Source organism: Microcaecilia unicolor, chromosome 12 (genome assembly GCF_901765095.1).
Source record: "Microcaecilia unicolor chromosome 12, aMicUni1.1, whole genome shotgun sequence".
Taxonomy (NCBI): Eukaryota; Metazoa; Chordata; class Amphibia; order Gymnophiona; family Siphonopidae; genus Microcaecilia; species Microcaecilia unicolor.
In genome coordinates this window covers 4,096,291-4,121,408 of record NC_044042.1, presented here as the reverse complement: position 1 = coordinate 4,121,408, position 25,118 = coordinate 4,096,291, and the positions used below count along the sequence as shown (strand labels likewise).

The window sequence follows — 25,118 nt, the reverse complement described above, 5'->3', positions numbered from 1 at the left end:
GCAGGCCCTGTCTCCATCCCCGCATTGTCCTTGTGGGCTCTGTTCTCATCTGCAGAAGCCTCGAACACTTATGATTTTATATTTAAATCTTTTTATTATAAAAAGGAACAATATGTATAAATTACAAATAGAAAACAATAACAATAAGCAGCTATAATAAACCCTCCCACCACCACCACCCTCTACCCTTCCAACCCCAACAACAGCTGATTTCTACTACCCCAAGGAATGCTAATCCACCCTGTTAAAATGTCCAGGGGTATAAAATACAACCCGTTCTATATGCCCTAGAAGGGAGAAATACACCCTATGAAGTACCATTAGTGGAGGAGTGGCCTAGTGGTTAGTGCAGTGGACTCTGGTCCTGGGGAACTGAGGAACTGAGTTCGATTCCCACTTCAGGCACAGGCAGCTCCTTGTGACTCTGGGCAAGTCACTTAACCCTCCATTGCCCCATGTAAGCCGCATTGAGCCTGCCATGAGTGGGAAAGCGCGGGGTACAAATGTAACAAAAATAAAATAGATACTATTGGAGATTCTACATGGAATGTTGCTACTATTGGAGATTCTACATGGAATGTTGCTACTACTGAGATTCTACATGGAATGTTGCTACTATTGGAGATTCTACATGGAATGTTGCAACATTCCATGTAGAAGCCTGCGCGGCCACATTGGTGATCTGCAAGGGCCGACTTCTAGTGGAATAGCAACATTCCATGTAGAATCTCAAATAGTAGCAACAGTGGAGGAGTGGCCTAGTGGTTAGGGTGGTGGACTTTGGTCCTGGGGAACTGAGGAACTGAGTTTGATTCCCACTTCAGGCACAGGCAGCTCCTTGTGACTCTGGGCAAGTCACTTAACCCTCCATTGCCCCATGTAAGCCGCATTGAGCCTGCCATGAGTGGGAAAGCGCGGGGTACAAATGTAACAAAAATAAAATAGATACTATTGGAGATTCTACATGGAATGTTGCTGCTATTGGGGATTCTACATGGAATGTTGCAACATTCCATGTAGAAGGCTGCGCAGGCTTCTGTTTCTGTGAGTCTGACGCCCTGCACGTATGTGCAGGACGTCAGACTCACAGAAGCAGAAGCCTGCGCGGCCACATTGGTGATCTGCAAGGGCCGACGTCTACATGGAATGTTGCTAGTGGAATAGCAACATTCCTTGTAGAATCTCTAATAGTAGTAACAGTGGAGGAGTGGCCTAGTGGTTAGGGTGGTGGACTTTGGTCCTGGGGAACTGAGTTCAATTCCCACTTCAGGCACAGGCAGCTCCTTGTGACTCTGGGCAAGTCACTTAACCCTCCATTGCCCCATGTAAGCCGTATTGAGCCTGCCATGAGTGGATTTGTGGATGAATAAGAAGTCGTCAATAATCTCAGGGTTCAGTCTAGCTCTCCTGCCTTCCACAGTCCCTCCTGCAATAGAAGATGTCCTCTTAGAAGATGTGCTGGTAGCAGGGTGGACAGGATCCCCCCCATGCAAATTTTGCTAGCTATGGCCAGCATGTTTGAATGATGCAGATGACAAATATTTTATTTTTTTGGAAAAACAAGCAAACATAAATAACAATCCAGTTCATTAACAGGCTTCAAAGTAGAAAGTGACACGAGGACAAAGTTTGTCCCTGTCCTCATGGGTTCTGTCCCTGTCCCTGCGTCATTCTCTAATCAATTAGATACATTGAGGACTGTGGATCAGCTTTACCAGCAGTCAAGTGAGGTCAGATTTGCTGCTTCAAAGCGGTGGTGTGCGTTGCTTATCATAGCCTGTCTTATTCTGACTTCTGTTCTAGTCCTGGTGTATCTCATCTTGCTCTTCTAATAAGGTATGCATCTTTGAATTCTGGGGCTTACGTCATACCCTGATTAATGCACTCATTGATTTATTTACATACCTTCCAACAGATATCATTATTCCAGAGAACGGAGAACCAATTAGCACACGGGACATTAAATGCTGTATCAGGCAGATCCAGGATCTGATCATTTCTCACTTAAACCAAGCTGTAGCTAACAAGCTGATCAGTTCAATGGATTATCTGAGGGAAAGCTTTGTTGGGACACTAGAGCGATGCCTGGAGAGCCTGGAGAAGTCGCAGCTGGAGTCCTCTGTGCACTTGACAAGCAACCATCTCAAACAGGTACGACCAGAGTATAGAGTGGCAGTAGTGAAGCACTGAGCTCAGGAGGTGGTAAACCAGTATATACTTAAAAAAACAAAACAAAAAAACCCACTCTCTGTGTTGCTAAGACAGTACGATGTGGACAGTTGTGAAGCTGCTGGCATAAGAATCTTTAGTGCATTGCCCTTCCGTTTGCCAGGCCACACATTGGCGTTCATGCTGTGTAGTTAACAAGTGCCCTTAATGTTACTGCTGAATTTTGAACTGTTCTACGGTGATTTTGTTGCATTTACCAGCTTGTAAAGTTTTTTTTTTTTCTATTATAGGATTAGAGAACTTGTGCCTGAGCTGGCAGTGAACAGAATTTAATCTTCAGGTTTCTTTTGCCCTCAGATATTGAATGCAGCCTATCATGTTGAAGTGACTTTTCATTCTGGATCCAGTGTCAGTCGGATGGTGTGGGAGCAGATCAAACAGGTACTGGGGGAGGTGGAGGGTGGAAAATGCAGACTGCCGCCGCCTCTGATCCTCCAGCGGAAATCATGCCGCAAAACCCAAAAGGCTGTAAACGTGGTGTAGCTTGGCTACTCGATCTGTTTATCTCGTGCATTATGTGAGATTTGTTGCCAAATGTGATTTTCAGAGAGTTAGTACGGGTCTTGCACCAAAGGTTTGGTAAAATTTATGAGCAAAATATACATTGCTGATGGGACACACACAATTACGTCTCCTAAGCCTACTGCTTTGTGCTGTCAACAGATCTTTCAGCGGATATCCTGGGTTAGTCCCCCTGCCATCAGCACGGAGTGGAAGAGGAAAGTTGCTCAGGATGCAATCGAGAGTCTCAGTGCTGCCAAGCTGGCTAAGACGATATGTAACCAGTTCTGTAAACGCTTGAACAGCTCCCATGAAGCTTTTGCAGCTTCCCTCCGACAGGTATGGTTCAGTATCCCAGTTGAGCTGGGGCAGTGAGATGAGCACACTTCCTGTTATGCTCCCCTTTCTTCTTTAGGAAAAAAAAATACAAAGTAGAACTTGAGCAAGGGAGGTGATTTCTCTCCTTTTTGCAGCCCCTCCCACCCCCTCCCCCATAAAAAAAAATAAAGCCCATGCCACAAGTGGCCAGACTCAAGCGGTTAGTTATGCCTAACACGCAGTAATTTTGATGGTTCGTTCACACAGTGTGAGAACAATTTCAGCGGTTGATTCTGGAATGCAGAGAGCTAGACCTCTGGGAACAACGGCATGACTTCAGTATGTTAGTGGGCTCCTTTGCTGCTCTTTCAGTAGATGCCAGTAACATAGTAACATAGTAGATGACGGCAGAAAAAGACCTGCATGGTCCATCCAGTCTGCCCAAGAAGATAAATTCATATGTGCTACTTTTTTATTTGTACTGTCCTCTTCAGTGCACAGACCCTATAAGTCTGCCCAGCACTATCCCCGCCGCCCAACCACCAGCCCCGGCACAGACTGTATAAGTCTGCCCAGCACTAGTCCCGCCTCCCACCACCGGTTCTGACACAGACCGTATAACTCTGCCCAGCACTAGCCCCGCCTCCCAACCACCAGCTCTGCCACCCATTCTAGGCTAAGCTCCTGAGGATCCCTTCCTTCCGAACAGGATTCCTTTATGTTTATCCCACGCATGTTTGAATTCTGTTACCGTTTTCATCTCCACCACCTCCCGCGGGAGGGCAATCCAAGTATCCACCACTCTCTCCGTGAAAAAAATACTTCCTGACATTTTTCTTGCGTCTGTCCCCCCCCTTCAATCTCATTTCATGTCCTCTCGTTCTACCGCCTTCCCATCTCCGGAAAAGGTTCTTTTGCGGATTAATACCTTTCAAATATTTGAACGTCTGTATCGTATCACCCCTGTTCCTCCTTTCCTCCAGGGTATACATGTTAGTAAGCTCTGCACCTGATGAACGGTATCATTTCAATAGTGCTCTGGACGTATTCAGCACTAAATGATGTTCTGTCCTGAAGAGCTTAGTCTAAGTGGGTGCCTGGGGCCATGGGGGATAGTGACTTGGCCATGTCACTATCAGTGGCAGAAGTGGGGGTTGATTGGCTTCCCTGGTTCTCAGCTCATTTGCTCTAACCATTAGGCCACTCTGCTGGAGGATAAAGTGAGGATTCGGGAGGACACGACAGATGAGCTGACTGCACTGAACGTTTTTGTTTGTTTACACCCCAATTGTGTGTTGATTAGAAAAGTGGATCCAAGTTTTGCTCTGGATATTTTCCTCCGCAGCTGGAAGTTGGCCATTCCTGGAGGTTGGAGAAGACGGAGGACCTTTGGTTGAAGGTGCGGAAGGAGCATGCCCCACGGCTGGCCCGCCTCTCGTTGGAGAGCAGATCCCTGCAGGACGCTTTGTTACATGGTAAGCAGAGTTGGTCTTTCAGCAAATGCTGGTTTTAATCTCGTACTGGCTGAAATTTGTTAGGTTTACTTCTGAACAAAGGATTTGGACCCTGTTTCCTTGCCAGTGTTAACCAGCATTAAACCCTCATTTCCCCATAACTGTCACTTAGCTCAGATCGTCGCTTGTGGTTTTAGTAGGGCTTTTGGGTAAGCATAATTATCTACAAGTCTTTCTCAGTGTGGGACAGTTCAAGGGACTCTCATGCAATAAATTACTAATACACTCTGTAGTATAATGGATGTTTTTTTTTTTTAATATACAGATGGGGAGCAGTGACTAAATTTCATTTATATCCTGCCTGTCACTTAAGTGAGTTGCAAGCCCTGGAGCACCTAATGCTGAAAGCAGGAGAGTACATAAGCAGCAGACAACCCAATGCAGGATAGTGGTGTGCCTTCCATGTCTGAGAAAATAAGTGAATGTAAATAAAGATCAGTTGGCCCATCCAGTCTGCCCAGCTGAGGTTCTTCGTCTGGTTCTCTATCAGCCTAGCTAGACAAGTACACACGTTCCAGGCCTCATCAGGTGTTATCTTGGTTGTCAGTCTTGTGGAAACGTATCACTATGGCCCTCATTGCTCATTACCAAGCCCTGTGAGGTTGTCCTAAGCATTAGGCCTCTGTGCTGAGTGAGGCTTACCCATGTCATGTTTGAAGCCCCCTTCAGCTGTGCCATTGCAGTATGCAGGTTACTTGAGGGCTGGGGTGTAACCATGACTGTTGCATTCTGGAAGCTTGTATTTTCTCCTCTTTGGCCTTCCAAGTTTCATATGACCAAGCAAAGTTTAAGCTGTTCATTTCTTATTTCCTTACCTGCCCTTTGCAATGTCCTTTCTATGCCAAGAGTAAATTGTCATGGCTTTGTTGTTGTTGTCTCTGCTGACAAGCTGTGGGACCTAAACTGTTCTCGAATTTCCTTTATCTTTAACTTCATATCTTGACCTCCTTGTCCTTGGAATTCCTTTTCAATGGAGAATTTATACCCATCTCAATTTTACTGAAGCCTGTCAAATATTTGGATACCTCGGTCCCTTTTTCCTCCAGCAAGTAGTGTTTAAACTGTCGAGGGCTCACTTTAGCCCCCTTCTTGAAGATGTTCATCCATTCAGTTTCTCTAAGGGCACAGACTGCAGGAACTTGCATGTGGCCTATAAAGAGAGCCTTCCCTGTTACATTGACTACTTCCAGAGCGTTTTGGTTTTTTAGGTCTCCAGTTCAAGTAACTAGATTGTTTCCCTACAGTTTCTTTAACGCTTGCTTTTAATTCCAGTTTAAGTCCACTTTCCTGCATATTTCCCTCAAGTCTGCAATGTTGCTCATAGGTTAACAATGACAGGTGTCAGTACTGAATGCTGGGAAATCCCACTGACATCAGAGGGGACTTCTTTACCACCATAATTTGCATCTTGCTGCCTAGCCAATCTTTCTGGGTCCTTTTACCATCCAACATCAAAGCTACTCAAAGAAACATCTCCTGGGGTGAATTTTTAGGAACTTGGTGACCTTTTGTAACTTAAAAAAAACAAACAAACAAACTGCTTTTTCACTAGAATGCGTCAGAACAGCTGTTAAACGGAAGAGTCCTTTGATTTCTTTCTGCCTAGAATACTTTCACCTGACTACTGGCTACTGAAATGACAAAATTGGACTTTAATTTTATGAAAGTGATGTCTTGGAGCAGCAGCACCTCTACAGAAGCCAGTAAAGATGAAATGAACAGGCCTGGAGATTAGCTTTCATAGGAGGTGTATCTCCATGTTCACGCTTTGTAATCCATTCCCATATACTTCTGGGCAGATGTGTAGGGGGCAGGCCGTTTCACTGGTTTTACATGGCTGTTTGGCATTTGCAGGGAAGCCCAAGCTGGGCCGAGAATTAGGCCGAGGTCAGTATGGTGTGGTGTACCTGTGTAATGAGTGGGGTGGACACTTCCCCTGCGCGCTGAAATCTGTTGTTCCACCAGACGAGAAACACTGGAATGACCTCGCTCTTGAGTTTCACTATATGAGGTAAGAGCTGACTGCGTAGTTACTATTCAGCCGGTCTCCATCTTGCTGTAGATAATTTGTGATCTGGGATGGATGGGCACTATACAGTTGTTTGAAACTCCATCTAAGGCAGTCTTTCTTCTGGGGCAGGTCTTTGCCGAAACATGAGCGTCTGGTTGACCTCCATGGATCAGTTATAGATTACAGCTATGGTGGGGGCTCCAGCATTGCAGTTCTACTGATAATGGAGCGGTTACACAGAGACCTCTACACAGCGCTTAAGGTGAGAAGGCAATCTCTGAGGCAAGGCTGTGTGCATGCATGAGACTGAAGTGTAACCAGCACAGGCTCGGCTGGCTTTTTATACTAAGTGTAAGCCTGAGTCTCTAGTTGTGGAGATCTGAAAGTGTTTGATAGCGTTAGATCTAACTAATTCAGGAGTTGTGCTCAGAATTGCAAGATTCATGTACAACATATGCTCCTGTACTTTCAAAACTCAGAAAAATGAGATGAGTCTGCTAGTTGGACTCTGTGCAGTTCCCCCTGCAACCTGGTGGCACAAATGTCCTCAGGATTACAGGACGTTCTGTAGAAATACTTCTGAACTGTGGCTTTGCCTTGAGCACCAAGCCGTAACTAAGACTTTTTTTTGTCTGGCTGGGACATGAGGAAGTTACTTGTTACAAAGAAGGTGTAATGGTGTGGAATCTGCCCTGTCCTCCCATGCTGCAGCTCCTACACCACACTGCTGGTATAAGCACACTGGTCTGTATGCTTTTGGTGCTGTAAGTAGTTACTTCTTCGTATCTGTAGGATTTTGCTTTTCTCATACTGTACAACAATGAAATGCTCGATAGTGACCAGTTAGTGGTTCTCTTCTTGCTGCAGGCTGAGCTGGCTTTGGAGGTCCGATTACAGATTGCTTTAGATGTTGTAGAAGGAATCCGGTTTCTTCACAGCCAAGGGCTGGTCCACCGTGACATCAAACTCAAAAATGTCCTGGTAAGATTCTTTCTGCTTCACAGGAGAGGAGTACCAGTGGTTTGGGAATGTACTTGGACTGTGGAGGAATTTCTGACAAATTGCTGGGACTCTACTGTGTTGCTGAGCTAAAATGTTGGCCCCCTTCCCTACCTTAAATGCTGCAACTGGTTTGAGGGCTCTTTCACTGTGATCAAGCCTGTTTTAACCCTAGTTTCCCTTTTCCCTCCTGCTTTTCCTTCTGTCAAATGCATGGCTACCCTGATTTTCCTATCACTTACTGTAGTTCCATATCTATTTGCTCCGTTTATTTTTTTTCTTGTTTATACACCCCTTTTAACGTCTGGTTAGCAAAAGCGGCATAGAACATCCAAATAAAATTTATAGCGGATGTCAATGAAACTTGTTTTACAGCTGGATGAGAATAATCGGGCCAAAATAACAGATTTGGGATTCTGCAAACCTGAGGCAATGATGTCTGGGAGCATTGTGGGAACCCCCATACACATGGCCCCCGAGCTGTTCACAGGTAAGAACCTGTGCCAAGTAGGGAGTTCATTTACTGTCCCACTGTCTGAGCCATTTAGCACAGGCACGCTTTGGAGCAGAAGAGCAGGTGTGTGCTGGGGCTTGAGGAAGCACAGCTGTTCATCATAAGTACATAAGTATTGCCATACTGGGAAAGACAAAAGGTCCATCAAGCCCAGCATCCTGTTTCCAACAGTGGTCAATCCAGGTCACAAATACCCGGCAAGATCCCAAAAATGTACAAAACATTTTATACTGCTTATCCCAGAAATAGTGCATTTTCCCCAAGTCCATTTAATAACGGTCTATGGACTTTTCCTTTAGGAAGCCGTCCAAACCTTTTTTAAACTCCGCTAAGCTAACCGCCTTTACCACATTCTCCGGCAACGAATTCCAGAGTTTAATTACACATTGAGTGAAGAAAAATTTTCTCCGATTCGTTTTAAATTTACTACATTATAGCTTCATCACATGTCCCCTAGTCCTAGTATTTTTGGAAAGCGTGAACATTCAATTCCACTCATTATTTTATAGACCTCTATCCTATCTCCCCTCATGCAGGTATTATTTATCCCTAACTTTACCTTAGACTGCTATTAAAGTTACAATAAACTTGACAATATTTTAACATGTATACTGTTTTGGACCACTTTCCGGGGTAGTAGTTTAAATACTAAAGCAGGATTTAGTTCACTCGCAGTCCTCTTACATGCCCACTGATATTAGGAATTCTGATTACAGCACTTGTAAGTTCTCTGGGTTTTTTTTTCCACGGAGCTCTGTGCAAGAGTCGGCTATGAATCTGTCTTTTTCCTTTTCAGGAAAATATGACAACTCGGTGGATGTTTATGCATTTGGCATCCTATTCTGGTATATCTGCTCCGGGTCAGTGAGGTTACCTGACACCTTTGAGAGATGCTCCAGCAAGGACCACCTCTGGAATAACGTCAAAAAAGGTATCTTAAGTTTCTGGGTTTTGTAAACTCTGCATGCTGAGTATTTTCATATCGCAAGGTGACTATGGACAGCTCGAATACTGAGACCCGAAGCCTCGCTCACAGTGGAAAGAGGTTATTTGTAACAGCACAGGGTATCTTACTGCTTCAGTTGCAGCCTGTGAGCCTGCTGCTGACAAGTATACTGTATACTTCAGTCCGTTCAGAACTCTGCTGCACGTCTTATCTTCCGCCTGAACCGATACACTCATATCACCCCTCTCCTCAAGTCACTTCATTGGCTTCCGATCAGGTACCGCATTCAGTTCAAGCTTCTGCTACTAACCTACAAATGCACTCGATCTGCAGCCCCTCAATTCCTCTCTACCCTCATCTCCCCTTACGTTCCTACCCTTAACCTCCACTGTCAAGACAAATCCCTCCTCTCAGTACCCTTCTCCACCACCGCCAACTCCAGGCTCCGCCCTTTCTGCCTCGCCTCACCCCACCCCATGCTTGGAATAAACTCCCCGAGCCCATACGCCAGGCCCCCTCCCTGCCCATCTTCAAATCATTGCTCAAAGCCCACCTCTTCAATGTCGCCTTCAACACCTAACCACCATACCTCTACTCAGGAAATCTAGACTGCCACAACTTGACATTTCGTCCTTTAGATTGTAAGCTCCTTTGAGCAGGGATCGTCCTTTGTTAATTTGTACATCGCTGCGTAACCCTAGTAGCGCTCTAGAAATATTAAGTAGCAGTAGTAGTACAAGTTCTCCATAAGATCAAGTGAGATGGTTCTGCTGTATGTAATTTCGTTTAATGAAAATGGATCTGGGAACCAGTTACCACTCCCTGAGCAGTGCCTGATTCTTTATGGCTGTAGAACGGGCAGTTCAGCTTGATGTGTCAGTCTCTTGGAGCTGTAGTAACTGTTTGCTTCAGGTGCACGATGATGTTATCAATGGAGAAAAAAGGGAAGGGCACTTCAGGATGGTATTAAAGCCTGCTAGAGCCCAATCGAACCCAGAATGTTGGGTTCCTGCCAAATCCGAATCTGACTGGAACTGCCCACTCTTTCAGTAGTAGAAACTGAAACGTAAATGAAAAATCCCGACCCCCCCCCCCCCCTCCTCAAACCTACCAGGAAGCTCTGGGCAGGAGCGAACCCCACTCATTCCTGCCCCATGCACTGCTTCAATGGAAATGGCTGTCAAGACTGCTGTGGGAGGTCCCGGCAGCCATTTTACGATGGGGACTTTGCTCCTGCACGTGCCGTTTCCAATTGTGAAACGGCTGCCAGGACCTCCCACAGCAGTCTCGACAGCCATTTCCATTGGAACAGTGCCCCCAAAGAATCCAGTAGACACTAGGCCTTCCTAAGTTAGGCCTGGGAATGGCCTACTGATGTTGGGCAAGGTGGGGGAGGGGCAGTTTTAGCTGAAAATGCACAGGCATTTTCAGCTGGAAACAAAAATTCAGTCAGCATCTAAAGCCTGCTGTCACTGAGCAGACAGGGACATTCCCCAGCCCCTTCCCCACCAACTAAAGTACTTCAGTGTTTGAACTGAGAGATTAGCATAAAGTGACACATCTTCCAGGTGAAAACAGGAGTCACTTGCCCTCATCTGTCAATCTTCCAATTTGTAATGTCATTCAGTGTGGTTCTGAGTTTCCAATTTAATAAACTCTGTATCAATTACATAATTATATAGTTCACAAGTTATATTAATAAGCCATTAGTAAAACAATTGTATAACACAAAATAGCAAGGCTTATAAATTGATCTTTACAGCAGGTTTTATGTATCAGGCCACCACATGGTGGAATGCATTACACAACGGTATCCCATTACATGAAGTTTAGAAACTTGAAGACTTCTCTAAGATTCCTTCTGATGGATGAATCATGATCAGGGAATTTAAATTTGTTCTATCCTATGATCAATATTAACTAACTTCTCTTTTTCACCTCCTTATGTTTTTTTGGTCATTTCAATTGTAAATTTCTGTAAGCCAGATAGAGCTGAATTCTTTGGATTTTTGTGGGATATACATATTGAAATATATTTACATCCGTAAACACAGACCTGCATTGTGTATTGTCTTAGTTTCACAAGTAGTCTGTCTCCCAGTCCAAAAAGCTGGTCGTATGGCAGTTTAAAGCAAAAGTAGCCAAGCAGGTCCTCAGAACCTGGAATTTAAACAGGCCTGCACCAGCCCTGACCCTATAAACCTGAGTGTTGTTTCAAATGCCTGCATAGAGTAGCAGGTCTTCAGCCAGGTTTTTAAGTTTTTATAGGATGCCTTCTTTTGTGCATCATGGGAAAGATCCTTCCAAAAGTCATGAACAGATTGTATTGACCGGGGTGGATGCTGCTTTTTAGCAGGTAGTCCTAAATCAATCTAATGAAGCTGTTTGTTCTCAGGTGTGCGCCCAGAAAAGCTTGATGTATTCGATGAGGAATGCTGGGAGCTGATGAAGGCATGCTGGAATGGAGACCCTTCCCAGCGCCCCCTCTTGGGCATTGTACAGCCTATGTTGCAAGGTATTAAGGAAAGACTTTGCAAGTCAGATGCAAAACATTTGAACAAAGGACTGGATGATTCAACCTGATCAAGGCAGAGGACATGAACCAAATTTCCCCTGACTAAATTTTCCGGATGGTTGATGCTTGATCCCTGGTAGTGTAGTCTCCTGAGTAACTCCGTGTTCAAAACACAGCCTTATCTGAACTTGAGGATCACGCATTCTCTGTACTTTCAGAAGTTGCTTGGTGAGATGACATCTCTCTACTTAAGAGGAAATCCTGCTTCTAGGGATTAAAAAAGAATGGCCTATGGACTTTTAGATCTGATGAAAACCAAAGCAACTTTTAATCTCTACTGCACTGCAGGAAGTGACTGTGGGACACCTGTGATGTCAGTCCATCGATGACCTTGTGCTCTGTCTAATTTTACTTTTTAGTAAGACCTTTCTGCAAAGTGCTTTATTGAATTCAGGTTTGGCATCCCTTTACCACTGGCAAGCTGGAAAAACACTGAAATTGCTAAGCTGGAGAAGGACAGTCAGATGCCACTTGGGGTCTGGGGGGTGTGGCCCAAGGGTAATTCTGTATTAAAGGTGCAGAGTCTGTCACTGCACTTTGTTTACATTACCAAAATGACTTGAGGTACCTGGGCTGCCATAGAAGCTTTCACTGTTCCATTGGAATGAAATTCACATAAGCTATTTGACACTTCATTAATATGAAAACTCGATGATGGCTCTGGGAGGTGCAGATTGACCTATTTTTAGTCATTCATGTTGGTTTGTAATGAGGACTTTAATGTTCAGGTCTCCAGTACAGAAAAGCTGCAGGTACTGGTAAGATGTTGGCTCAGCCTCATGGAGAATGTAACCATGTTCACAGGGGGTGGGGGACTTAGTTTTTTATGAGAATGAGAATTATGTTGAAAATGTAGAGGCACTAAATGTTTTAAACTCTTACTGATTGAACTTTTTAAAATGTTTTTAAAGGGTCCTGAGTGAATGAAAACAGGGATTCCTGTCCCTGTTCAGTGAAAGATGTTCATATACTTCCACATACAGGCTTTAATGAGCTTTTTCAGAATACAGAACACTTTTTTTAAGGCAAGTGGGGGGGGGGGGGGGGGGGTTGTACTTTCTCTCCAGTACAGTGGGGCTACAATTCTACTCGAGCTGGGCAGAAACCAGTTTCTAGAATGGATGAGGTATATGGACGAGGGCATTAGCATATTGGGGTTGACTTTGTACAATCTCAGGCTGAAGTGCAGATCTGAGTAGCCCCTTTCATGTACCTGTTTACAGGGAAGGCTTAGGATCCATACATGGAGGCAGGCGGTATCCAAAGATGTGTAATGGGTTGGGGGCATTTTTCAAAGATCAGAATTTGCTACTGTGTGTGATCTCTATTCCCAGGATATCTGGATACCAGGATACTTATACCCACCTGGTGGTTTTGGGATGCTTAAGGTCAAGCTACTGTTGGCCTGAGACATCAAGAGCTCCTGCTAAGTTTCTCGCTTCCTAAATTTACAGAATTAGTTGATTATGTGGAGAAGGGAATTCTCAAAGGTGACTTCCCATAGATGCAAAATAGAAAGCCACATAAGTACATCAGACTTCTTCCCATCATTAAATGCTTTTAAAGTGTGTTTATCTAGTGATGGAGGAGCAATTCAACATTTAGAAAGCAAAAATTTGTCACGTGGATGCAGTGTGCTTAGGACACTGGTCCGGGTCTCAGATGGTGCCTGTGTAACCAGGCTCTTTATTTTACCAGTATTAATAACACTAGTGAACACTATCCAGGATGATATGTAGCCTTGCTGACTAATACAGGACAGCTAAGGCCAGTATTGTAATTGTAGAAAAGTAGGTAAATATATTCAATTAAAGAACAAATGTTTGCATGCCTAGTTTTCTCCCCTTTTGCTTGCCCTGATGTCTTAACAGCTGCCTTTTAGTTAAGCTGCAAAAAGTCAAAAGCAGTTAGTCTCAGCTTTACTGCTCCTAGTAGGACCTATTACAGGTTATCTGCACTGATAGCAGTTAGATTCCAGCTTTCATTCCCCAGAGGTGTGTCTGGACCTGTAGTCACTTCACACACGACCTGCACTTTTCCTTTCAATGTACTGTACACTTGGGTTTTCATTCACTTTATTTTACAAGCTGAGTATTGTACAGATGCACATCACACTTGGTCTTAATGCTCAAACGATACATTTGAAGAAATGTTTTAACAGCCTCTCTTTAGATTGGTGTAATACTGAATTAGTGTTAGGTGCTGCACAGAATGACCCAAGACTTGAGCTGGGAGATTGCCAGGAGGGCAGATGTCACATGTGTTGTGAGATTCTTGAAGCTGCTTGGTGTATCTGTCCTACTCAGAATAAAGCCTTCTGTATGCTCAATGTGCTGCTTTTTTTCATGGTAAATGTTCACCATGAGTCTGTTTTTAGATCTTGCCAGCTGTACTGATGATCTCATCTGACTCATCCCAAATGCTGCATTTTCTTCCAAGGGTAAATGTTAAGAAATAAAACATACCAGGTACACTTGACTGTTTACTCTGCCATTATTTGTGTAGTGCCTTGACTGTTCATGTGAGTTCTCTAGCATGCTAGTCTGAGACAGGGGTGTAGCTACTATGGGGTCACGGGGGCCTGGGCCCCCGTAGATTTGGCCCTGGACCCCCTGCCGATGACCCTCTCAACCCCCCTCCCCCCCCCCCCCCCCCCCCCCCCCACCGCCAACCCGCCGTAGCCGTCTGCTACCTTTGCTGGCTGGGGACCCCAACCCCCCCCCCCCCCCAGCAGAACTCTTCTTCCTTCGTTTTGTTTCCGAGTCTGACGTCCTGCACGTACAACGTGCAGGACGTCAAACTCACAGAAACAGAACGAAGCCCTGCAGATCGCAAGGCTTCGTTCTGTGAGTTTGATGAGGATGTCAGACTCAGAAACAAAACGAAGGAAGAAGAGGACCTCGGCTGGTGGGGGTTGGGGTCCTCCGCCAGCAAAGGTGGTTGACGGCGGGAGGGGGAGGGTTGAGAGGGTCGGGGGGGGGGGGCTAAAATGTGCCCCCTCGGCTCTGGACCCCCCTCCCGCCAAAGTCTGGCTATGCCCCTGGACTCTGAGATGAGCATTGATGAGAGAAACATAGCTGACTTAGACTGATGGAGAAGCTGTCACAATATTCAATCACCACTGCTATAAAACCATTGAAGGTATAAGTTCTGGCATTTGTATTAGTCATGTTTGGCTGACTTGGCATTTACTTTATGGCAGGTTTGCTTCAGTCTGGGGCTGACACTGCTTGTAAACAGAAGACAGAGCACCACGGGCAGTCATGAAGACAGTGACTGTATTTCACATTTTAATAAGCAGAAACATGTGCAATCAGAAAGATGAATGGTTGCTTTCAGCATACACGCTTCCACGGCAGCACAGCGACTAGGCAAGATCTGTAGTCACAATACACTCCTTATCTGAGTTGAGATTCAGAATAAAATGTTCACTGGATAGGCCGCAGTTTCCTGAAAGCTGGGCAACACTGAAACCACAAAGTAGGAAGATCTGATTTCTGTTGCTTTCAGTTTGTAAAGATTTTTTTGATCTGAAGTGCTTGGTTAAAAACACCAGCATTGTCATTAGGTGATAATGATCAGTTGATGGTTACAGAGCTACTGTTTAAGGCTCCACTGCACAGAGAAACACAAAACAGAGCCGCCTTCTCCTAAGCCGATGGCTAATTGAAGCTACACATTTATTTTTCTTAAATGTGGACTGTTGGTCTTAACATCTGAATCTACACTGCCCCTGCTGTCTGGGGTTAATGGAGCCTGCAGCTACTACCCAGCAAGGAAAAGCAGAGGAAAGTAATTTTCCTGTAAGACAATCTTGTCACCTGGAATGCATTAAGTGGCTCAAGGAATACACCCAGAGCTGCCTCCTTCCATTTCCCTCTGTAGAACCAACTGTGAAGTGGTTTATTCAGTAGGGAATGCTTTGATTATGCAAATGAGGATGCATAACAAATTTGCCTTCTGTTGGACTTGTGACCTGTTGTGTCTACTTTCCAAACCAGAGGGCTGAGCATGGACGTGCATTTTTTTTGTAGACCACTCAGTTAATAACTAGTTTTGGTTTATAATGTTGCATTTTGTTAGAATGTGGAGACGTGAGCTGTAGAAGAAAGATTTCAGCATGAACATGGCCTATCTCATTTGCTTGCATGATATAGCAGTCCTCCGATCTGAACTCTTTTGAGAATGTTCTTCAATGTTAATATTTAGATAGGAGCACAATTGAACTCGAGTACGTTCAGGATAATGTAGGGTATAAATGTGAAAAATAAGTTTGAAACGCAGCCTTCCATGTGACAGTCACAAGGATTGACACTTGCAATTTGGTGAGGGGGTAAAATGCAAATGTAGCAATAATCGGTTAAAGGACTAAAATACAAGCTGATGCACGCCACTACCTTCTCTTACATGAGCTACCTGCTGACCTGAAAACAATCGACGAAATAACTTAACTTTCGCAAAACTCTGAAGACATATCTCTTCAACAAGGCCTACAAAGAGAACCTATAGCCTGACTAATCCACTTCACCAACCCACCCAGTTATGAAAGTCCACCTTCTATATCTAACCCTAATTACTTCCTTCTTTCTTCCCTTACTTAATCTCTGCACATCACTAATTTTATCTGATATTCTGAAATGACAATGAGGCTTATTTTCAAAGCACTTAGCCTCCCAAAGTTCCATAGAAACATATGGAACTTAGCCTCCCAAAGTGCTTTAAAAATATGCCTCAATGTCATAACAAAACTATGTAAGCCACATTGAGCCTGCAAATAGGTGGGAAAACGTGGGATACAAATGCTATAGATAAATAGCAGGATGGGACCACTGCTTCAGATTCAGGTTTCACTTTAAACTGATTTTTCTCACATATTCCTATTTGTGAAAGATTAAAACCACCTTAAACCAAAGTTCATAATACTGTTTTCTACAGCAGTGGTTGTCAGCCTTAGTCTTGGCATGCTCTTGGCCACAACTGCAGTGGCACTGCACCCTCCTGCAACTTTCAGCCCCCCCCCCCCCAAAAAAAAAAAAAAAAAACCCCTTCACACAGTGGAAACCTGTCGAGCACCTTCTGTTTTAGTTACCTGCCTGCAAATGCTCCACCAGCTACCATGCTGCTTGCAAGCAGGAATGCTCCTGTTTGACTGAGAAAGCAAAGCTGCAGTAGGTGATTGAGGCTCAGCTGCAAACCAACCACCCTTTCCACACCAGTGCTGGCACTACCCCACCCCAAGATAAAAGTCCTGCTTTTGGTTGTCCAGGACCCTTCAAGAGCAGACGGCACAATGTTGTACCCATGTAGGCCTTGGGAGGTGATGGCAACAGCACTTTTGGCTCTCATTGGAAAAAAGGATGTTAAACTAGGTGGCATGAAGGAGTTGAGTGACTGCTGGGGACAAGAAAAAGACTTTCTAAATGGTTAGTAGTATAACTGTACTGTACTTTTAGCGACACGTAGCTGTTGGTAGTCACTAGTGGATATGTGGTTTAGGAAGGAGGTTTGAGGGTTTCATCGATCAATTAAAGGACGGCAGAAACCAAAGTCTACCACTACCAAAAGCCTTGAAATCGACGTATGACTACCTAAACCTCCGGAAATCACTAAAAACTAACCTGTTTAAAAAGGCATACCCTACAGATCCAACTTAAATGCCTGATCTCTGCAACACAACGAAATTAAAGTGCATAATGGACATAACTCTTCTGTTCACGATTCCCTAATGTGGCAGTGCCACATGAACTCTAACTTACCACAACATTACTTTGTATTTGTTCACACCGGAGCCTGCAAAGGCCTCTCCGGTACTATGTAAGCCACATTGAGCCTGCAAATAGGTGGGAAAATGTGGGATACAAATATAACAATAAATAAAAGTAGGTAAACCTTAAAGGAAGAGGAATGGGAGACATGACAGATCTTTAAAGGTATAAATATGCAAGCCTTTTCCTATGGGAAAAGCTGTAGATGGGCCAGGAACCTTTTTCATGGAAAGGGTGGTGGATAGCCTTTATGCTTCTTCAATAACATTGAACCTTCCACTATAACTGTGGAGTGGCCTTGGTTGATACTACTACTACTACTTAGCATTTCTATAGCGCTGCCAGGGTTACGCAGCGCTGTACAAGTTTAAAGATGGGGAAGGACAGTCCCTGCTCAAGAGAGCTTACAATCTAAAGGTAACAAGCTATGTAGTAAGTGTAGGTATCATGAATGGAGAAGGTGGTTAGGCGCCAAAAGCAAGGGAGAAGAGATGGGCTTTGAGTAAGGTCTTGAAAATGGTCAGGGAGGGCGTATGGGCTCGGGAAGTCTGTTCCAGGCATAAGGTGATGCAAGGCAGAAGGTCTCCTGGGCCTTTCCACCATGGTTGCCACAATGGGCCATGACTCGCCAATCAAAAGCGTCCCAGTACTACCTACTGCTTCACATAACCACAAACCCAGGAGGGTTAATGTTCTTAATACCCCATCAAAATCCAAAGTGGTTTCACTGTATAATGCTGTATGACTGTTCTTATATATTCCTTCTTAGATGATATACAATCTATTGCTTATACATCTCTATTTTTTTTTTCTAAACTGCAAATCTTCTAGTAAGAAGAGCCACAGGAGACTTTAGACATTATAAAGATTTTAAAGAGACAAGAATTCTTGGCACGGGAAAATGCCTCTGTTCGTCAACGGACTGAATCTCTTTCAACTTAACAGACTCGCTGAACTGACTCTTCATTGGCAAAAAAAAAAAACGATATGTTTGTTTCTCTTTCTAATTCTTTCACAATTCTTGATTATTTTATATTTTTTGTTTTTTACTTTTTTGATATTGGAAGCAAATCAAACTGGAAGCAAAAAGACCCAAATTTTACTTCCGGTCTCAACCAGCTTATGGGTCCCGTTTCGCCCTTGTATCTACATCGGTTTCATCAGTGGAAAAACTTTGTCATTCAGACTGTACTTCCAACATTTCCTGAAGTCGCAGCGCTGGCGTTAGCGAAAGGACCAATCAACTACTCGTCTATACTTTACTCCCAGATAGAAAACAATTGTTAAGACCAAACTGAGACATACATGTCCCTCCAACAGGAAGTTGAACCACCTAAAACCAATCAAGTGTACCCAGTCAGACCACACCACCAGTACCATTTAACTACATTAACATTAGATCGGTGGGCAATAAGCAGCAACTACTGAATGATCCAATAGTATCCCAAAAACTAGATATGTTTCTAGCTGGAACCTGGATGGTAGAAACCTCTGACCTCAGGGATACAAAATCTTAAACTCCCTTCATCTAGGAAAAGCAGATGGAGGGCTGGCAATAGTCTACAAGAGCTTTCTTCAGCTTACTATGATTAAATCTCTGGTCTCACCTGAACTGGAACTAATGCTATGCTATACAATCTACAAGATGAAACAATGTGCGGGAACTCAATTGGCCTACTACTGATTTACCAACTGCCTGGCCCAAAGCGGAACCCATACTGCTGGAAACTATCGCCCAAACCACCTGCGATTTTTCTCCAGAGTCGTCGTAGGTGGCCTAAATTTACAGATGGAAGATGACACACATCCTAATGTGACCAACCTTAAAACCTTCTTAACCTTGGAATTATCCTATACTATCACAAATCCCACTCATGGAAAAGATCACACTCGATTCCTTGGTGATATTCCTTCTACACCTGGCAGATCCACCTACCTTGGAGGGTGATATTGTGGTTGGACCACTACCTACTAGAGATAGGTAAATACTATCTAAACTGATTCACCAGAACTCCCCTAAACTGATTTGATCAAGAGGCAAAATCAAATAGCCCCAAATCAAAGTGGTCTGCCCCTAGAATCCATCAAGATGAAATCTCACTGAGACTTACTAGCTACATCGGTACTAGACGAGAGAGCGCCAATAAAAATTTAAAACATCACAATGAGCAGACCCCGCTCCTTGGTATACCCCTGAGTTGTCCACCACTAAAAACTGAATGTCGTCGCCTAGAAAAACTTTGGAAGAGAAGCAAAGAACCTGCTACTGGACAAGCGTGTAAGCTTCACTAAACAGCGTATAAAAAGAAAACCACAGATGCCAGAACTTTCTATTCCAAACATATAAACGACAACTGTTTCAACACCAGTATTCTGCTTCCAACAGTGGCCAATCCAGGTCACAAAGTACCTGGCAGAAATACAATTAGTAGCACCATTATACGCTACCAATCCCAGGGCAAGCAGTGGCTTCCCCCATGTCCATCTCAATTACAGACTGTGGACTTTTCATCTAGGAACGTGTCTAAACCTTTTTTTTTTAAACCCAGATACGCTAACCGCCATTACCATATCCTCCAACAACAAGTTCCAGAGCTTAACTATTTTTTGAGTGAAAAAAATATTTCCTCCTATTTGTTTTAAAAGTATTTCCATGCAATTTTATTGACTGTCCCCTGGTCTTTGTACTTTTTTGAATGACAGAAAAATTGATTCACCTCAACCTGTTCCACTCCACTCAAGATGTTGTAGACCTCAATCATGTCCCACCTCAGCCATCTCTCTTCCAAGCTGAGGAGCCTTAACCTCTTTAGCCTTTCCTCACACTGGAGCAGTTCAGTCCCCTCTATCATTCTGGTTACTCTTCTTTGAACCTTTTCCAATTCTGCTATATCTTTTTTGAGCTAGGGTGACCAGAATTGAACACAATACTTAAGCAGTTCTCATCAAGAAATTAAAATGAGAGAGAGAGAGACTAGACTGGTTTAGGAGAAAAGTTTTGAAATAGTTTTCAATTTCTTACAAAAACATGTAACTAGGCAATAATCTAATGCACTAGGACAATGAGTTCCAACTTTGAATGGCTTGATACAAATAAAAATTCAGCACTTTTTTTTAATTAAGGGAAAGTGATTCCTTAGACTAATAGTTCTATTGGCATGAGATAAAGAAACACGCTGGAGCTGTTCCATACAAAACTTTGAAAAACATGCAAGCAAGCTAGTTTTAAACATATTCTTGCCCTAATCAGTAACCAATGGAAATCTTTCAATAAGGGTGAAGCATGATATTTTTCTTCTGAAAATCAACTTAGTGGTTTTCTGAAGTTTTTAAGGACTTAGTAGACATGCCAAGACAGAGGACATTGCAGTAATGGAACTGGGATAAGATTAGTGATTGTACTAATAGCAGAAATTGATTTCCAAGAAAATGATGAATGGTTCTTAATTGTTTCAAATGTCTCAAACAGTGGGTGCATGTGCTGGAGAGCATCCAAGGAGCAAGAGATATACCTCCTTGGGGCATTTACATTAAGCTGTTTTCTCTTAAAGAACTGATTTGCTTGCTACGTCTATCTACTATCCTGGTCCCTGCTGGTCAGTATCAGTTTGTATCACTTACATTAGCCGGCCACATGGCTAATGCTCTCCAGCGCTCTCACGAAATAGAGGATAATCAAAGGACTTTACAGCCAGGACCTTGTTTCACACTTTCCTGTTGTTAAATACTACAATTTAACATCAAGACCCCTGAGGCAGGCTTTCTGGCCGAAACACGGCTGTGTCGGGTTGTATTTTAGTCATTTTCAATAAAGACTTGTTATCCTTCCTGGATTCACTTCACTGTTTTTTTTCCCACTGGTCAATATCAGTTTATCATTAATTGGTAATCTTAAAGGGCTCTAGTTAACATCTTTGTAAATGAGAAGCTACACTTTTGGGATTGTTCTGAGGTAAGAGATGGCTTAACGTGTGCTCTCCATTCTAATAACTCAACGATTGTAGACTTAATTCAATGGAGGCCAAGTCACCTGGCCTCCGCCTTGTTTCCATCAGACATCTCATGTTCATAAGGTGCTTCCTTGTGGCTTTAATTTTGTTCACCAAGATTGCAGTCCTTGAGGATTGAGGTTGGACAACCCTGGTGCAGACAATCCGGTTGGATTTTCAGGATTTCCCCAATAGATATGCACAACATCGATTTGCATGCACTGTCCATTGTATACAAATAAATCTCATGCACATTCATGGAGGAAAACATGACCTGGCAAGGGCCAAGGTTAGACATCCCTGGTCTGCACAATTGAGGCAAGTCAGACTGCTTTGCTTTTCTATTTGCAGAGCTATTTTCAAGTGCTCATTAACCATTTACCACTTTTTTCCTTGTCTAACACTCCTAATTTTTCTCAGAAACAATATTCTTGTATTCTTTATCATCCTCCTCCACCCTCTTCAATGTCTTATAGATGAATCAGCAAACTTAATAGCTGTTGCCTTGAAATATCAATCTATTAATGGGAAACAATTTACATATAGATGTATCCAATTCAATAGAAGCTGACTTTATTGAAAATATGAATAATTTAGAATTGTTCTCATACTTTGAGTTGACTCATAAAAAGTCACCTCAGTTACTTCAACAGCTCCTTGGTTAACTTCCTTATTTTTTTTTTTTGTTGTTGTTCTCTCTCCACCTTGTGGTATTCAGACCACTATCTCTTAGTCTAGTTACTGGATTGTTCTTCCTTGAAAATTCAAGTCAGCAAGGTGAGAATTGTACAACAATTTTTTTTTGTTACATTTGTACCCTGCGCTTTCCCACTCATGGCAGGTTCAATGCGGCTTGCATGGGGCAATGGAGGGTTAAGTGACTTGCCCAGAGTCACAAGGAATTGAACTCAGTTCCTCAGTTCCCCAGGACCAAAGTCCACCACCCTAACCACTAGGCCACTCCTCCACTGTTGCTACTATTTGAGATTCTACATGGAATGTTGCTATTCCACTAGCAACATTCCATGTAGAAGTCGGCCCTTGCAGATCACCAATGTGGCCGCGCAGGCTTCTACATGGAATGTTGCTAGTGGAATAGCAACATTCCATGTAGAATCTCCAACAGTAGCAACATTCCATGTAGAATCTCCAATAGTATCTATTTTATTTTTGCTACATTTGTACCCTGCGCTTTCCCACTCATGGCAGGCTCAATGCGGCTTACATGGGGCAATGGAGGGTTAAGTGACTTGCCCAGAGTCACAAGGAGCTGCCTGTGCCTGAAGTGGGAATCAAACTCAGTTCCTCAGTTCCCCAGGACCAAAGTCCACCACCCTAACCACCAAGTCTTTCAAATTTCCTTCAAATGTTTTGATTCATTTTGCGATACTAAGTGCCAAATTTGGTCCAAAAGCTGTAGTTCTCCAACAGGGTCCTGTTTCCACGTCCGTGGTTTCAGTCAGTTAAGGCCTGTTTAAAACTTGATGTGCTGAACACAGATGGGTCTTAAGAAGTGTTATGAGCTGCCCACGTGCTGGAGTTGAGACGAGCTTTCTCTGCTTTTTTTTTTTCCCCCATAACTCTTATGTAAATGACTTTGTGTCTGACCTGAAAAAGTGGTATAACGAGAATAGAACAAACCCTATATAATGCAGCAACTTAAAACAGTTGAGGGTTAGGCCCTGTTTTTATTACATATTAAACTGGAGACCCCTCAAATAAGTTATTCATTAGATGAATGTCCAGCATTCTGTTTAGAAGGGATGCCATCGGATATTTTAGATTGGGTATTAGGCTTTGTGGAGTGGAGGAGCGGCCTAGTGGTTAGGGTGGTGGACTTTGGTCCTGAGGAACTGAGTTCAATTCCCACTTCAGGCACAGGCAGCTCCTTGTGACTCTGGGCAAGTCACTTAACCCTCCATTGCCCCATGTAAGCCGCATTGAGCCTGCTATGAGTGGGAAAGCACGGGGTACAAATGTAACAAAAAGAAAATAGATACTATTGGAGATTCTACATGGAATGTTGGTACTATTGGAGATTCTACATGGAATGTTGCTATTCCACTAGCAACATTCCATGTAGAAGGCTGCGCAGGCTTCTGTTTCTGTGAGTCTGACGTCCTGCACGGCCACATTGGTGATCTGCAAGGGCCGACTTCTACATGGAATGTTGCTAGTGGAATAGCAACATTCCATGTTGAATCTCAAATAGTAGCAACAGTGGAGGAGTGGCCTAGTGGTTAGGGTGGTGGATTTTGGTCCTGAGGAACTGAGTTCAATTCCCACTTCAGGCACAGGCAGCTCCTTGTGACTCTGGGCAAGTCACTTAACCCCATGTAACCTGCATTGAGCCTGCCATGAGTGGGAAAGCACGGGGTACAAATGTAACAAAAAGAAAATAGATACTATTGGAGATTCTACATGGAATGTTGCTATTCCACTAGCAACATTTCATGTAGAAGGCTGCGCAGGCTTCTGTTTCTGTGAGTCTGACGTCCTGCACGTACGTGCAGGACGTCAGACTCACAGAAGCAGAAGCCTGCGCGGCCACATTGGTGATCTGCAAGGGCCGACTTCTACATGGAATGTTGCTAGTGGAATAGCAACATTCCATGTAGAATCTGAAATAGTAGCAACAGTGGAGGAGTGGCCTAGTGGTTAGGGTGGTGGACTTTGGTCCTGAAGAACTGAGGAACTGAGTTGGATTCCCACTTCAGGCACAGGCAGCTCCTTGTGACTCTGGGCAAGTCACTTAACCCTCCATTGCCCCACTTAAGCCGCATTGAGCCTGCCATGAGTGGGAAAGCGCAGGGTATAAATAAATAAATAAATATTCATGAAACAAGCAACGATTGACATTAGATTTTCCATCTCTGAAAGGAGTCAACTGTAAATCTGAGAGAAAAATCCATTGACTTTCAAAGTATAAGGTTCTGGAACAGCCTACGTGTTGATTTACACCAAACTGATTCATACTTATTATTTAGAAAATCTTTTTTGCTCAATCAAAATGTATTTTTATAATGTCATTTTCTTATTGTTTGAAGTTGCATGTAAGCTCCTCCTGAATGCAGAAGTCTGTTATTGCATTCCTTATTCTGCTTTGCAATTTATGTTAGAGGACGAATAGAAGTAAATATAATACAACTAGTAAAAGAGGCCCGTTTCAGAGCAAATGAAACGGGCGCTAGCAAGGTTTTCGTCGCCAACACCCCCCCCCCCCTCCCTCCCTGGCCAACCACTTCGTTGTTCTGCCATTGCTCCGCCCCCAACGTCATGACGTTTGACGCGAGGGCGGGGCCCGGAGCGATTTCCCACCCCTCCCTGCCAACCCCTTCGTTGTTCTGCCATTGCTCCGCCCTCGAGGGTGGGGCCCGGAGCGATTTTTTCACGGAGAGAGTAGTGGATGCTTGGAATGCCCTCCCGCGGGAGGTGGTGGAAATGAAAACGGTAACAGAATTCAAACACGCGTGGGATAAGCATAAAGGAATCCTGTGCCGAAGGAATGGATCCTCAGGAGCTTAGTCAAGATCGGGAGGCGGGGCTGGTGGTTGGGAGGCGGGGATAGTGCTGGGCAGACTTATACGGTCTGTGCCAGAGCCGGTGGTGGGAAGCGGGACTGGTGGTTGGGAGGCGGGGATAGTGCTGGACAGACTTGTACAGTCTGTCCAGAACCGGTGATTGGGAGGCAGGGCTGGTGGTGGGGAGGTGAGGATAGTGCGGGGCAGACTTATACGGTCTGTGCCTGTGCCAGAGC

General features: G+C 43.9%; 1 protein-coding gene across 2 annotated transcripts in view; it reads left to right on the top strand.

The window, feature by feature from the left end:
* DSTYK (dual serine/threonine and tyrosine protein kinase) overlaps positions 1-14,085 on the top strand; it is a 46,825-nt gene extending 32,740 nt beyond the window's left edge. For both annotated transcript variants that reach the window (XM_030220794.1, XM_030220793.1), the window contains 10 exons: positions 1,916-2,151; positions 2,527-2,610; positions 2,893-3,069; positions 4,394-4,523; positions 6,417-6,573; positions 6,703-6,835; positions 7,441-7,554; positions 7,948-8,062; positions 8,883-9,017; positions 11,428-14,085. In XM_030220794.1, coding sequence (XP_030076654.1) covers positions 1,916-2,151; positions 2,527-2,610; positions 2,893-3,069; positions 4,394-4,523; positions 6,417-6,573; positions 6,703-6,835; positions 7,441-7,554; positions 7,948-8,062; positions 8,883-9,017; positions 11,428-11,615 — 1,469 coding nt within the window. In that variant the 3' untranslated portion in view covers positions 11,616-14,085. The remainder of the gene's footprint in view (positions 1-1,915; positions 2,152-2,526; positions 2,611-2,892; positions 3,070-4,393; positions 4,524-6,416; positions 6,574-6,702; positions 6,836-7,440; positions 7,555-7,947; positions 8,063-8,882; positions 9,018-11,427) is intronic.
* Positions 14,086-25,118: the final 11,033 nt, after the last annotated feature.